Source organism: Tenrec ecaudatus, chromosome 5, assembly GCF_050624435.1.
Source record: "Tenrec ecaudatus isolate mTenEca1 chromosome 5, mTenEca1.hap1, whole genome shotgun sequence".
Classification (NCBI taxonomy): domain Eukaryota; kingdom Metazoa; phylum Chordata; class Mammalia; order Afrosoricida; family Tenrecidae; genus Tenrec; species Tenrec ecaudatus.
In genome coordinates this window covers 105,324,660-105,339,297 of record NC_134534.1, presented here as the reverse complement: position 1 = coordinate 105,339,297, position 14,638 = coordinate 105,324,660, and the positions used below count along the sequence as shown (strand labels likewise).

The 14,638-nt window shown below is 40.8% G+C and overlaps 1 protein-coding gene across 3 annotated transcripts in view; it reads right to left on the bottom strand.

Annotated features, from left to right (window-relative positions):
- ERCC6L2 (ERCC excision repair 6 like 2) overlaps window positions 1-14,638 on the bottom strand; it is a 167,210-nt gene that overhangs the window by 14,943 nt on the left and 137,629 nt on the right. For all 3 annotated transcript variants that reach the window (XM_075549800.1, XM_075549802.1, XM_075549801.1), the window contains one exon: window positions 2,087-2,268. In XM_075549800.1, the coding sequence (XP_075405915.1) occupies window positions 2,087-2,268 (182 nt within the window). The remainder of the gene's footprint in view (window positions 1-2,086; window positions 2,269-14,638) is intronic.

Genomic DNA, 14,638 nt, shown 5'->3' with positions numbered 1-14,638 from the left:
AATGAAAAAGTATTAAATTCCTGACAAAAAACAATAAAACTGTTATTTAATAAAACATAACTTATAAAGAAGACTAAAAGGATATGGCAGAGGGGGTTGTGAAGGCTGTATATTTTCTTGTGAGGCCTTTTATTAACAGCATGATAAAGGGAACATTGTCTTTTGTGCATGTTTTAACTTCCATTTCTCCTTATAAAGGTTTTTATTGGCATATAATTTATGTACTATCCAAATTAATGGTTTAAATATATTTAAGAGTTGTGCAGCTTTCTAGTGATTTTAAGTCGATATTTGATGTTAAAATATTTGTCAGAAAAACAAAGAAACCATAACCAAAACAAACAAACAAAAAAACCCTCTGTGACACACAGATGCCATAGCCTTGCTTGCTGAATGTGGAGGACTTGAAGCCCTTGCTGACGAAGATCAAGGATTGGAACCTTCAGGATGGCTACAACTCAACCTTAAGAAAACCAACATTCTCACAGCTGGACCAAGAGGTGACATTAGCAATAGCACCTAGCAACAACTTCCTGAACACTGGATATCCGGGATTAGATTTGCTTTCCATCTCATACCAACATCCACGTGTATGTCTGGCCCAACAGAGCACTGATGGCACAGTGGCTATTCATTGGGCTACTAACCATCAGGTGAGCAACTGAAAACCATCACCCACTATTTGGGCGAAAAATGAGGCTTTCTACTTCCATAAAGAATTGTAGTCTCAGAAGCCCATAGGAGTTCTACCCTGTCTGATAGGGACGCTATGACTCAGAATTGACTTGATGGTAGTGAATTTATTTGGTCCTTTGGTTTTTAGTCCTGCCCAATACCTACCTATATTTCCTGCCGTTTCTTTCCTGCATGTTAGGCCTCTTCTCCTAAGGTCACACCTGGCCTTGTGATTGCTGTTAACTGTACAACTTTCCAAACCCTGAACTGAATCACTGAATGCTCCAGTGAAATGCTCCATCATGCCCTGCCCCCAATGGCAACAATGCAGTATAATTTTGTCCTCATCAACTCCTTTCGTTCATTGATTTTCCTGCTCTCTTACTATCCATCAGCCTCCCCCTGGCCAGCTTAGCACAGCTCTATAATCATTCCTGTGCAAACGCCCCTAAGCTTCCTTCCTTCTCTCTCCTTGCACTCCAAACCCTGGCAGAAACCAGCTAGCTCCCTTTCTGTGTCTGTGATAGAGCAACTCATGTTTGCCAAACAAAACCTGTACAACCAGGCAGGTGATTTTACTGAAATTAATCTCAAGGAAGGACTTAATAGTCCCCAGGAATTCTAGTCCTTTTATGTTTACTTTCCTATTTTAGAAATGATTCATGTCTTAACTTGCCGCTCCCTCTAAATGAAGAGCCTCTATCCATGGAGAAAATAAAAGTCCCCATCTTCTCACTATTTCTGTACCTAAGCTCACCCCTTCTCTTGAAGAGCCTCTCTCAGGCCAGATGCGGGCAGTGGCCCGCATCCCACCCTGCCCTGCTTTCCAGACTCCATTCTCTCTGTTGTCACTCCTCCAGCCTCATCTCCTGGTTCCCTGTGAGTCATTTCACTCAGCGTCTACACAGGGTGGATTATCTCCAAACATTAGAAAACTGACCCCTAACTCTGTACCCCCTGTACTGCTGCTTTACCCATCTGTGTCGACAGCGTGGTCACAGGGCCTCTCTAGTTCGTTTACACCCCTTATCTGACTCCTGCCTTATTTCTCTGAAATGACTCCTGGCCACGTGTGAAGGGTAGGAATTACGCCAACTAGAACTAGACATTCTTCTGTAGTTAGCAGCACTGACCATGTGTGATGGGCAGGAGTTATGTCAACAAGACACTCCTGTGTAGTTAGCAACACAGGACAATACATGATGGGTAGTAATTACATCAGTTAGACACTCCTTTGTAGTTAGCCTTCTACAATCATCTAAAACATTGGGAAATTATTTTTAAATATATAACATTAAAATAATTCTTATTTTCAGAAATATTCAGATGACAGGTATGATCATAATACATTTTGTATATTCTACTAAGGAGTTACAGTTATTTTGAATCCTAGCCCCCTCAGAAGACATACCTGCGAATTCCTTTTGGTGTTTTTCCAATTATGAAAGTGGCATGGTCTGTGTGATAGACCTTTTGGTTCTTCTGGCTCACGGGATGTGCAACATACAAAGGAGAAGAAATGCCCCCTTCACCTCGCTGCTGCTCTTTCTCTGCATGTGTATCTGTAGATGCTGCAAGTTTTTCTTGAAGTGGCTGCAGAAAGGGAAGAAAGTGAAACTGAGTCTAAAAAGACATGGTTTTTAGCAAATTGAGACTGTTTTATGTTTTCCACAATACTCTTTATAATCAAGTACATGATATTCCCAACTGAAATAATTATGCCAGAAGATAGTTACTTAGACCTTAAAAAAAGAAGATATGGGATAAATGATGTTTTTATCTTACTTTATTTAAAAGTAAATGGCAACATGGGGTTATCACAGAAGAGGCTGAGGGGCAAGAGATGCTAATAACATTGGAGGCAAGAATGTAGAACATGTTCCAAAATTGATTATACAACTGTTTCTGAACCATTGTTTTATAGGGTATATGAATTATATCAAGAAAACATTAAAAAACATTAAATAGCAATAATATATTTTTCTATTGTCAATACTGTGGGACACCTGCCACCACAAATAGAAATTCTTGATTATACTCATATGATGATGTCATAAACATGTAATATTTAAATTTTAAAAATGTAGTCATTTCCCATAAGTCATCAACAGTCTTTCAGCTGTTTTTAAACCTTCCTTCAGTTAGTTAATTTTACATAATTAGATAAACTTTAAAAATAAAAATCTTTCTATAATGAAATTAAGCAGAAACCATTTTTACAACCCTACCTGTACAGGATTGCGAGAATATGTAGTGATTTTACGATCAGTTCAAATTACAGAATCATATTTATTGTACAGACTGTGGGCTGTTTGCCTAATGTGAGGAGCTAAATAAAGTGGGTGAAGAAAAACAAATCTTAAAACGGAACCAGCAGCTGTCAAGTTGGCTTTGACTCAGGATGTCTCCACATGCATCAGAGTGGAGCTGTGCTCCACAGTGTTTTCAAGGGTTGATTTTGCAGAAGTAAATTGCCAGGCCTTTCTTCTGAGGCCCCTCTGGGTGGATCTGAACCTCCATCCTTTCAGTTAGTAGCCAAGTATGTTAGTTTCTTGCATCACCCGGGGATACTGATTTCCCTGAGAAGATACAGTGATTAAGGTGCAACGTCCCCATGTCATTCCTAAGAAGATAAATATGGCATACAATCTGGCAACAACAACAAGAAGAAGAAAATTATATTTGGAATCAAAAGTGAGAAAGGAAAATCTCTATGTTCAGGAAACAAAGAAACAACTCAGAGTAAGTGGGAGTTGCAGCATCCTCAGGGCAGGGTCTTCAGTTACACTCTGCAAGGCCTGGTGTGTGTGGAGAGGAGATGGAGTCCCTCCCCTATTCCAGAGACCACTTGTGATGCCAACAGGAGCACAAGCACTCCCTGGGGAGGGCTGACACTCACACTATAGAGAACACGTGGAAGCCAACACCACGTGTGGACAGGCAGATGCACACAGGAGTTACAGATGATAAAGCAAATGAAAGAGACTTTCAACCATTAGGCACATTCAAAAAGATAAAGGAGGTAATAGAATCCACCAGCAAGAATTGGGCAGTATAGAGGCACATTTGAAAAGTACCAAATACAAACTCAAAGAAAAATGCAATTCTGTAATAAAAAATGGGGGTGGAGGGGTGACGGGAGACGCCTAAGCAGCAAAGTATGCTTTCAGTGCTGGTTGATAAACTGGAAGAATTACTCAGAATGTAACACACAGCAAGGGAAAGAGAAGACAAAGAAAAGGAAATAAAGAGAACGGTGTCTGGAAAGCTAGAAGGTTTTCCTGGAGAGAGACGGTGAGATAGAGAACAGTGCTGAACTGGAGAAAGCATGAACCTTCCCACTGAAAGTGCAGAAAACACCCTAATGAGAAAGATACCTTGTGAAATCACAGATCAGGACACTGTTTTAACAATATCAGACAGAAAATACAGGTATCCTACAAAGAAATGACAAACAGCAATAGCAGGCTTCTTTTTTAATTAATAAATCATTTTATTAAGGGTTCTTACAGTTATTATAACAATTCATACATCAATTTTATCAAACACATTTGTACATTTGTTGCCATCATTATTTTCAAAACATTTTCTTTCTGCTTGAGCCTTTGGTATCAACTCCTGTTTTCCATCTCTCACCCACAATCCCACCCTGTGGACCCCTTATAAATTATAATTATTATTCATATTTTACACTATCCGCTGTCTCCCTTTGCCCATGTTTCTGTTGTTTGTTCCCCTAGATGGTGGTGGCGGCAGTGGTTATATGTCGATCATTATAGTAAGTTCCCTGTTTCTCCCCCACCTTTCCCCTACTTGCATTATATCACTACTATCATTACTGTTCCTGAGGAGTTTATCTGTCCTGGATTCTGGGTGACAAGAGCTCTTTGCTGTACCAGTGTACGTGTGTGGGTCTAGCTGAATTTGTAAGGTAGAACTGGGGTCATGATAGTGGGGGAGAGGAAGTATTAAAGAACTTAAAGGCTTGAAGATAAAACAAGCAGCCATCTAGCTGAGAAGCAAAAAGCCCACATGGAAGAAGCACAGCAGTGTGTGTGATCATGAGGTGTCCATAGGATCAGGTATCAGGCATCAAAGAACAAAAAAATCATATCATTGTGAGTCAGGGGGAGTGTGGAGTGAAGACCCAAAGCCTATCTGTAGGCAACTGGACGTCCCTTTACAGAAGGGTTGCGGGAAGGAGACGAGTCAGTCAGGGTGCAGTATAGCACCGATGAAACATATAACTTTACTTTCCACTAGTTCTTTAATGCTTCCCCTGCCCCCTATTATCATGACCCCAATTCTACCTTACAAATCCAGCTATACCAGAGGATGTACACTGGTACAAATAAAAGCTGGAAACACAGGGAATCCAGAGCAGATAAATTCCTCTGGGCCAATAATGAGGGTAGCGTTACCAGGATGGGAAGGGGAAGGTCAGGGAGAAAGGTGGAAATGATCACAATGATCTACAGCATATCCCCTCCCTGGGGATGGACAACAGAAAAGTGGGTGAAGGGAGACATTGGTCAGTAATAAGAGATGAAAAAATAATAACAATTTATAAATTATCAAGGGTTCGTGAAGGAAGGGAGGTTGGGAGAGGGAGGGGGAAAATGAGGTGCTGATACCAAGGGCTCAAGTAGAAAGAAAATGTTTTGAGAATGATGACGGCAACAAATGTACAAATGTACTTGACATAATGGATCTATTTATGGATTGTGATGAGTTGTATGAACCCCCAATAAAATGGTTTTTAAAAATAACACTTTAGCACTGCTCTGCCTAGAATGCAAAAACTCTTATTTCTTATAAGTCATTTAATAAAAGATACTAAAAAAAAAAGAAATAGAGGAATGTTTTATGTCTCACTGGTGCTGCACCTTGGCTGACTCCTTCTGTCCTTGTTACACCCTTCTGTGAGGGAATCTCCAACTGTCTAGAGGGGTTTGGGTCTCTTCCCCCTTCATTTGCATCAATGTTTGCTTGTTTGGGGGTCTTCTGATACCTGATTCCATCTACACCTCCTACTCACACAGCCTGGTGTACTCCTTCCATTTGGGCTTTGTTGGTTCCCTGGTAGATGGCCTCTTCAAGCCCTTAAGACCCCAGATGCTCCACATTTGCTTATGCACCCATTTTGACTTTAGCGATTGGGAAGGTGAGCATTACAGAATGCCAGGTTATTAGAACAATGCATTCTTGCATTGATGGAGTACTTTAGAAGAGACCCAATGCCTACTTTTATTTGTTGGTAGTGTCATGGAAAAGATAACAGAAGTGTATTACAGTGCAGAGAAAAAATAACTATCAATCTACAGTTCTATATCTAATTAAAGTTAACTCAAAAGCCCATAAAATTCACTGCCATTGGCCTGGTAGGGAATGATCAAGGGTAAGGTTACATAAAGAAGAGGTATTGCTGTAACCCAGGTGAGGACGGAGCATGATAGTGGGGCAGGAGGAAAGTCAAGGGAAATAGAGGAAAGAGCTAGGAGGCAAAGGGCATTTATAGAGGTCTAGACAAATACATGTACATATGCAAATATATATATGAGGATGGGGAATAGATCTATGTGTCTACATTTATAGGTTTAGTATTAAGGTGGCGGAAGGACCTTGGGCCTCTACTCAAACACTCCCTCAATGCATGAATACTTTCTTCTATTAAACTGGCATTGTATGATGCTCACCCTCCCGACACAACTGCTGAAGCCAAAGCGGGTAAACAAGTAAATGTGGTGAAGAAAGCTGATGGTGCCCGGCTATCAAAAGAGATAGTGTCTGGAGTCTTAAAGGCTTGAGATAAACAAGCGGCCATCTAGCTCAGAAGCAACAAAGCCCACATGGAAGAACACACCAGCCTGTGTGATCAAGTGGTCCCAAAGGGATCAGTTATCAGGCATCAAAGAACAAAAAATCATATCATTGGCTGCACACCTCCATGATACGATCGCCGAGGACAAACAGGTGCATAAGCAAATGTGACAAAGAAAGCTGATGGTGCCCGGCTATCAAATTAGAGAGTGTCTGGGGTCTTAAAGGCTCAAAGATAAACAAGTGGCCATCTAGCTCAGAAGGAACAAAGCCCACATGGAAGAAGCACACCAGCCTGTGCGATCACGAGGTGCCAAAGGGATCAGGGATAAGGCATCATCCAAAAAAAATAATACCATAGTGAATGAAGGGGGACGTGCAGAGTGGAGACCCAAAGCCCATTTGTTGGCCACTGGAGATCCCCTCACAGAGGGGTCTATGGGAGGAGATGAGTCAGTCAGGGTGTGATGTAGCACCGATGAAGAATACAGCTTTCTCCCAGATCCTGGATGCTTCCACCCCGCCAACTACCATGATCCGAATTCTACCTTGCAAGGCTGGATAGAGCAGAGGTTGTACACTGGTGCATACAGGCACAGGGAATCCAGGGTGGATGATACCTTCAGGACCAGGGGTGTGAGGGGCGATATTGGGAGAGTAGAAGGTGAGTGGGTTGGAAAGGGAGAACCGATTACCAAGGATCTACATGTGACCTCCTCCATGGGGGATGGACAACAGAGAAGGGGGTGAAGGGAGACGCCTGATAGGGCAAGATATGACAAAATAATAATCTATAAATTATCAAGGGCTCATGAGGGAGGGAAGAGCGGGGAGGGAGGGAAAAAAAAGAGAACCTGATGCAAAGGGCTTAAGTGGAGAGCAAATGCTTTGAAAATGATTAGGGCAAAGAATGTACGGATGTACTTTATACAATTGATGTATGTATATATATGGATTGTGATAAGAGTTGTATGAGCCCCTAAATAAAATGTTAAAAAAATTCACTGCCATCAAGTCAATTCTGACTTATAGTGGCCCTATAAAAAATTGAGTAGAACTGAATGGGATAGTAGGGCTGAGTAGAACTGCCTTTTGGGAATTCCACGGCTATAAATCTTTACGGGAGCAGAAAACCTCATCTATCTCCTACAGAACATCATCTAGATTCAAACTGCTGACCTTGTGGTGAGCACTCCAATGTGTAACCCAGCAGGGTTCCTTGTTAAAGTATACCAGGTGAAAAATATTTCCAAACACATGAAGACTATGGTAGTCCCACACTTAATGTTACTAAAGAATGCACTTCAGTGAAAAGAAAACAACAACACACCCACAAACAATCCCAGTGCCATCAAGTTGACGCTCCCTCACTGCAACTCCACAGGGCGGAGCAGAGCTCCTCCTTCGGGTTTCCAAAGCTGAACATTTCATCAGGACAGCGGTTATATTTTCCTTCTGCTGAGTGGATGGTGGGTTTTGAACAGCCAGCCTTGAAGTGAGCAGCCAGCCAAATGCTTAATCCACTGTGGTCGCCGGGTTCCATTACATCAGAAATAAGTGGTGGTGGGGTGGTAGGAGTGGTAAGAAGAGTGGGTGAACAAACAAATGGTGGCTCCAAGGTTTCAGAGGATTTGAAGCCAGTTGAAAAAAACATTAATTATGTGAAAGTTTATTAAGTTTTACAGCAGGATAGTACATTAAAAGAAACAAAAGGAAAATTTCCCCAATTAGGAAGGTAATATCTTTTACTCGGGATGATATAACTATTTCTCTTTTAATAAAAATGAAATGCAATTCAAATGGCACACATCAGTAACTGAGCACAAGGAATGGCTTTTCTTTGCACAAATATCTAATAAGTACCTCTTATGTTCCTGGCTCCACACAGCACAACTGAGTGAGGTACCTAGCTATTTAGATATACAGAGAGGTACCTTAAGTTATTAAAAAGGACAAGCCCAATTTCTTTCTTTCTTTTTAAAATACAGTACATATGGCTCCTCGTTTTCTTTATTTTTATTATTCTTCTTTGCCCCAAACCACTTTAAGAGGAACTAATCCAGACATCATACCATTCTGTAGTTCGGTCATATCAAGCAGTGTTGTAAAATTGCTACCCTAATCAGTTTTAAAGCATTTTTTCCTTGTTGGCCTCTTTAATAGCAGGGCTTCCTTATCCCCCACCTCCCTGCATTGCCCCGGGAACCCTTATTCTAGTTGTTGTCTCTAGATTCACCTAGTCTGCGTTTCATACACTTAAAAACAGAGAAACACCCATAACCGAGTCAAGAAGGCTACTGATGACAAAACAAAACAGAGATAAACACCAACATGTTAAAAACAATAACACAGACACAACAGAAACATGCAGAGCAAGCACAAAGGGTGTCCCTAGGTTTTCACCATTCACGTCACATAGATCACTTTGATCTACTAGAGTTGTCTCTCCATTACTCTCTATCTTAGGGGTGCTCACCCTTTTTCAGCATGCGAGCTACTTATAAAATGATCAAGCCAAAAGGATCTACAAACTACAAAAATGCAAACATTTATTTCATTACATTTATTCCTAAATGTATTGAGAATTCTTTATATGTACAATGTGTGTTAATGTACCTTGCATAACCACATGAGTTCATATTGCACAACACAATTAACTGTACGTTTTTTGACATTATCTGAGTTTGCTCTGGTGACTTGCGCTGAATGGAATGAGCCAGGGATGCATAGCCTGGACAGTAGCTGCTGACAGCCAGCCTCAAGCACACTTCCAAACGATCATAGTCAAGGTGGAACGGGACTTGGACTTAATGACCTTTATGTGGGGAAAGGCTGACTCATATAAATAAGTAGAGCCGAATCATGCCGTCAAGGAGGTAGCACATTTTCTCGTTTGGGCACTCCCTCTGCGAGTAAGTTCCAGAACTGATCATGCACTCTGGACTTCAGCTGAATGTCGGCTTGTAGTGTCAAAATCTCCCATTCCGTATGAAAGCAATACGTTTTTGTCTTCTTACTTGGTCCATCTCCCCACTCAATGCCCTTTCTTACATTTAAGAGAAAAAAAACCAAGGTTTAAAAATTGGCGATAACTTGTCAGTTTTGCTGCACTTAGTACAGTTGTTTGCGCATGCGTTTGACACCTAAGATTGCATCTGATTGGCTGCGCTGTATATCAATTAAGTGATGGGATAGAGGCTAAGCTGACGTCTATTTTTTTTAATGCCATGCAATCTACCCACACTACATTTGCAATCGACTAGATCGCGATCGACATATTGAGCACCCCTGCTCTATCTGATAACCAGGTTATTCCCATCCATCAATCCCATGATTTTAGAGGGAAATCAACGGAGGACACATATTCCCTGTGTAGAGCCTGCAAATCTTTTTGGGCTTCACTGTCATTCACAGCCTCTGCACACCAGAATCTCACAATTAAAGCTCTAATCCCATTCCCACCTTTAGATTTGGATCATAACATTTTATGAAAAGAAGCCTTTAAGACTCCAGATGCTACTCTTTCTGATAGCCTCGCACCATCCAATATCTTCACTACACTTTTCTATAGCACCCACATCGAGCAGGAACATATTCTAAGAACTAACTGTTCTTAGATTGGAGCTAGGATTAAATGTGAGCCCCAAATCACTCCTGAATCTATGTTTTGTTGTAGTTGTTTCAATCTGACTCTGGCTCACTTTAGAGACATCCTTGTTGATTTATGGTAGAGAATCTTATTATCTCCTTGGAACACAGGACCTGCTGTTTATAGTGTAATTGATTATTCCTTGGTACTAATTTTCAAACACTGTTGACATAGGAGGGTAACTACCTATCACAATAGCTGGATTATTCACTTGTACTGGGAGTTGGTGGTGAGCCAAAACTTACAATAACATTGACTGACAATGTCAGACACGGGTCTGCCAGTTATACATATCCTAATACAGCACGTAGGGCACTGGAGTAGTAAGTAAATGTCAGGCCACCTACTGACAGTTCAATACTCTTGGTAGAACTGTCTTCTGCTTCTTCACATACCCTGTGATTTCGACCTGACGTCCTCAGGTTACTGGTGTGTGTGAGGTTAGCGTTTCCTTTTCTTCCAGTACACTTTGCTTTCCCTGTTCTTATGAGACTTATTACTGAAATAGGCAAAATAACTCACACTCATATGTTCTTTAGTGGTCAATTCTAATGGAAGCGAATTGATTTATTAAAAAGCTTTTGAACCAATGCAATATATCAAGTGACCCAGTTATCAAAGTACTTGTCTTCATAACCTGTATCTTGTTTCCTTACATGTATCTTAAGAGATTAATAAAGGAAAAGATATGATTTTAAAGATAAGTTTGAAAGCAATTATTTTTCTGTCACAACAAAATGAGATGAGCATTCAAATTTCTAATAAGAACGTTCAAGAGGTTTCATGATTGTAGATGATCTCCATGAAATAAGCATCCATTTCTGTAAACCAAACCCAATGCCAGCCAGTCAATTCTGGCTCATCGTGACTTTACATGACACAGTGGAACTATTCCTTAGGGTTTCCGGGAGGGTAATTCTTTAGTCAGCTTCAGCGTTCTTCCTCAGAGTGACTGCTGAGTGTGAACTGCTGACCCTGTGATTGGCAGGTAAACACCTAACCCACCCAGAGAGACACCAGGCTTCTTTTCTTACTTTAAGGAGATGCAGTATTTACATGGGGGTAAGGGCAGTAAGCAGAAACAGAAGGAATCTAGCCAACCAAAGACTCCCTTCTTATAACACCGTAACTTCTGCAGCCCGTTATGCAGAAAATACTCATGTCAGGCAGTGGCAATTTTCAGCTACTGACCTACTTGCTCTGGGTCTTCTGACCCTGACAATATCCCAAAATTCATGTTTTGTTCAGATGCATTTTAAAAATCAGTTTTATAAAGTATCCAAATATTTTCAGCTTTGCCAATTACCTAGCAGACATGTGGATTTTCAACTAAAAAAAAAAAAAAAACCAGTTCAAATTTTAAAACCTGATTATCTTAGGTAGTAATAAAAGGAAGAAATAATATTCTTCTCTCACAGGACTTAAAAATGTATCTTTTATTTAAAGAACCTACTGAGTTTCCCATTTCCATTTTCATAGGGGATTTAATAACCTAAGGAACCCTGGTGGGCAGAAGGATAGACTTTAGGCTGCTAAGCACATGGTCCGTTGGCAACTCAAACCCACCAACCACTCTGAGGAAGAGAAATGAGGTCGTTTGCTCTTGTCAAGATTTGCAATCCTGCAATCGCTAAGGAGTCATGCTACTATTTCATATAAGGTCCTTAGGAGTTGAAAGGGCAATAAGTTTTACTTTTGGCTTTAACACCTTACTGAAACAAAGCTATAAAGCAAAATGTGGACTTAGTCTGGCTGTATTAGCCTGATAGACTTAGCCCAATCAACTCTGCAAAATTCTCAAAATTACTATGAAATATTTTTAGGTTTATATTGGTTCTCCTAGGAAAATTCCTTATCTTCATAAAGATAAACAGTTCATGAAGCATTCAAATATTACTGCTAATTTTATCATTTGAAACAAAAATAGAACTCACATTATTTCAAGGTATTAGAGCTCAGTTAAGTTGAATTATTTTCATATTAAAAAAACAATCCATTTAAAGTGTCGATTGAGGGAAGATATTTCCAATGCAGAATAGAAACAAACAAACAATAAAACTCAAGATTCTTCAAAATTTTTCTTTTTTACAAAAAGAAATGTCTTCCTATTTCACATCCACAAAATTGCATTAGCATTTTTCTATTGACTTTAACCTCAAAACAAACCCAGTGCCTTCTGGTTGATTCTCACGTATGGCTGAAGGATAGAGTAGAACTTCCCCTTAGGGTGCCGAAGGCCGCAATCTTTGTGGAAGCTGACTGACACATTTTTCTCCCACAAGTGGCTGGTGTGCTCAAACCTCTGTTAGCAGCTGAGCGTGCTTTACCTGCTGCGCCACAGGGTGCCTTTATTTATGCTGCACATATAAATTGATCTTTACATAGTAGGAAACCACACGGCAACAGTGTAGAGAAAATTTAGGAAAACAACACGGTTTCTATTTATATTCTGTTAAGGTAAATCAGACACAAATTACCATGGAAACGGGAAGGCCAGCCTGGCAGGAAAGGGAGGGTAACGATAGGGATGAACTCTTTCCCTTGTCATACCTGCCCACCTGCAACAAGCAACATCACAAGCGGGGCACATGTGTTTTAGAACGTTTTGGAATACCTGCTAGTGCAAGCCTTGGCAGAAGAAATGTAACTGCAACCACTACCAGCTTCTCCTTAGTCTGTCAGCAAACTGCTGGAGACATGGTGACACTGCACAGCTCCTGCAGATCCCTCGCTTCCCACAAAGCTTTGGGGTCTTAACAGGTAGTGCAGGCCCATGGGATGGGGAGCTGGCCACTGTGGGCTCGGGGGGGATTGTGGACTCCTTTATGGAGGTAACCAGCTCCAAACAGAGCAGAGCCCCTGACAACGCAGTAACACAGGAACTGCTCTTTCCTCACCCACACGAGGAGGCTGGGCTAGTCAGTGAGAAAACTGGAAAGAAGAAGGCACCCGGTGGCTGGCATACACTGAGTAGCACAAACAAGTGCGCGCAAGGCTGAGAAGCTGACTGGAGAATCCCCCCTTCCAGGTGAGTTCTGTAGTCTACACTTGGGTCCTGAGAACCGGACAGGGACTCACAAGCTTCTCCAAGATCACTGCCACATGTGGGCACACTGTGTGGCCACCAATCCTCAGTGGCCTGACTGTGGCAACTTGCCATCAAGCCTTTCAAAACTTTTTGGTTTTCCCTCATTAAACATTAAATGGTGAAGTGTGAGGGGCTGAAACACTTTTGTTTACACATCTGTTTAAACAAAAAATTAAAAAATAAATATACCTTTGGGAAAAGGCCAAACCCTGTAAGCACATAAAAAGTCAAAAAACTGCCTTTCTTTGTATACAAACAGGGAATCAGAAGTGCTATGAAAACACAACACAATGCACAGAAACTCACCCCGTTTGCATCCAAGGGTCCAAAGTGACAAAGCCTTTTCAAGATCTTTGGATATAAAGCCAATTTCCCCAAACTCAACAAAACCTACGGCATTATGATCTAATCCCGGAATTGTCTTAACTTACCCTCTTGAGAAAACCCAGTTGGTAAGGAGACTCTCCACTACACACTAAAAGGTTTGTGCGTTTGTGTGCGTGCACATAGGTTTAAGCATGACACATAAATATGAGGAAAGCCTAGTGATATTTAAATCTAAAACTCTTTTGGAGAGGAAAGGGAGATGAAAAAAAATTGTGACTATGGTTCTGTTTCCCTTCTGGAGGAAGGAATAGTTCCAGCCCACTTACGCCTACTTTATACAGTATTTTCCTTTCTGACTGAGGCCCAGAAGGACCACCTCATATTGGTTGTCCAGGGCCTAGGTTCCTTTTTATTTTCCAAAAATTACATGGCGAGTTAAATTTGAGGGACACATGTGGAAACTCAGAATCATTTAAATAGGTGACTCATTTACCTAGAAGAGAAAGCAAAATGACTACTCTGGACGAGTAAGTGGACACTGTGAGTCTATGCGCTGCAAATCACAACTTACCAAGCCTATCTCCTTGGGACCTGCTAACATGAAGGCACTGCCAGTCATGGCCCAGGAGCAAGGCTGGTTAAGGCAAAAGCGCCCCAACTATGGATGACCTGTAGTGCCTTTTCCTGTTTACTCACGTGTTTGAGTAGGATGTGTGCTAGATATACATGTATGTGTACGCATGTATCTTAGCTACCTATAATGTAGCTATTTTAAAAAGTCAAATATATGTTGCCATTTTAGTAGCTGGGATGAACTGAACTATAAAACATTTAGTGGCTGGAGGGTGCGGGGGGTAGGTACTAAGACTCTGACTACTGACTACATTTTTCTACAAAAAGAATAACATTCCACAAATTTTACAATAACGTGAGTCAGTGAACTTAGTTGTTTTAACAATTAATGTAAAATGTTATCGAGCTATAATGAAAATTTGGCCTTCATGAATTTTGCTTTGAATGATTCATAATTCAATTTCATTGCTTGTTTTAAAATAAATGTCATAATTATACATGAACAG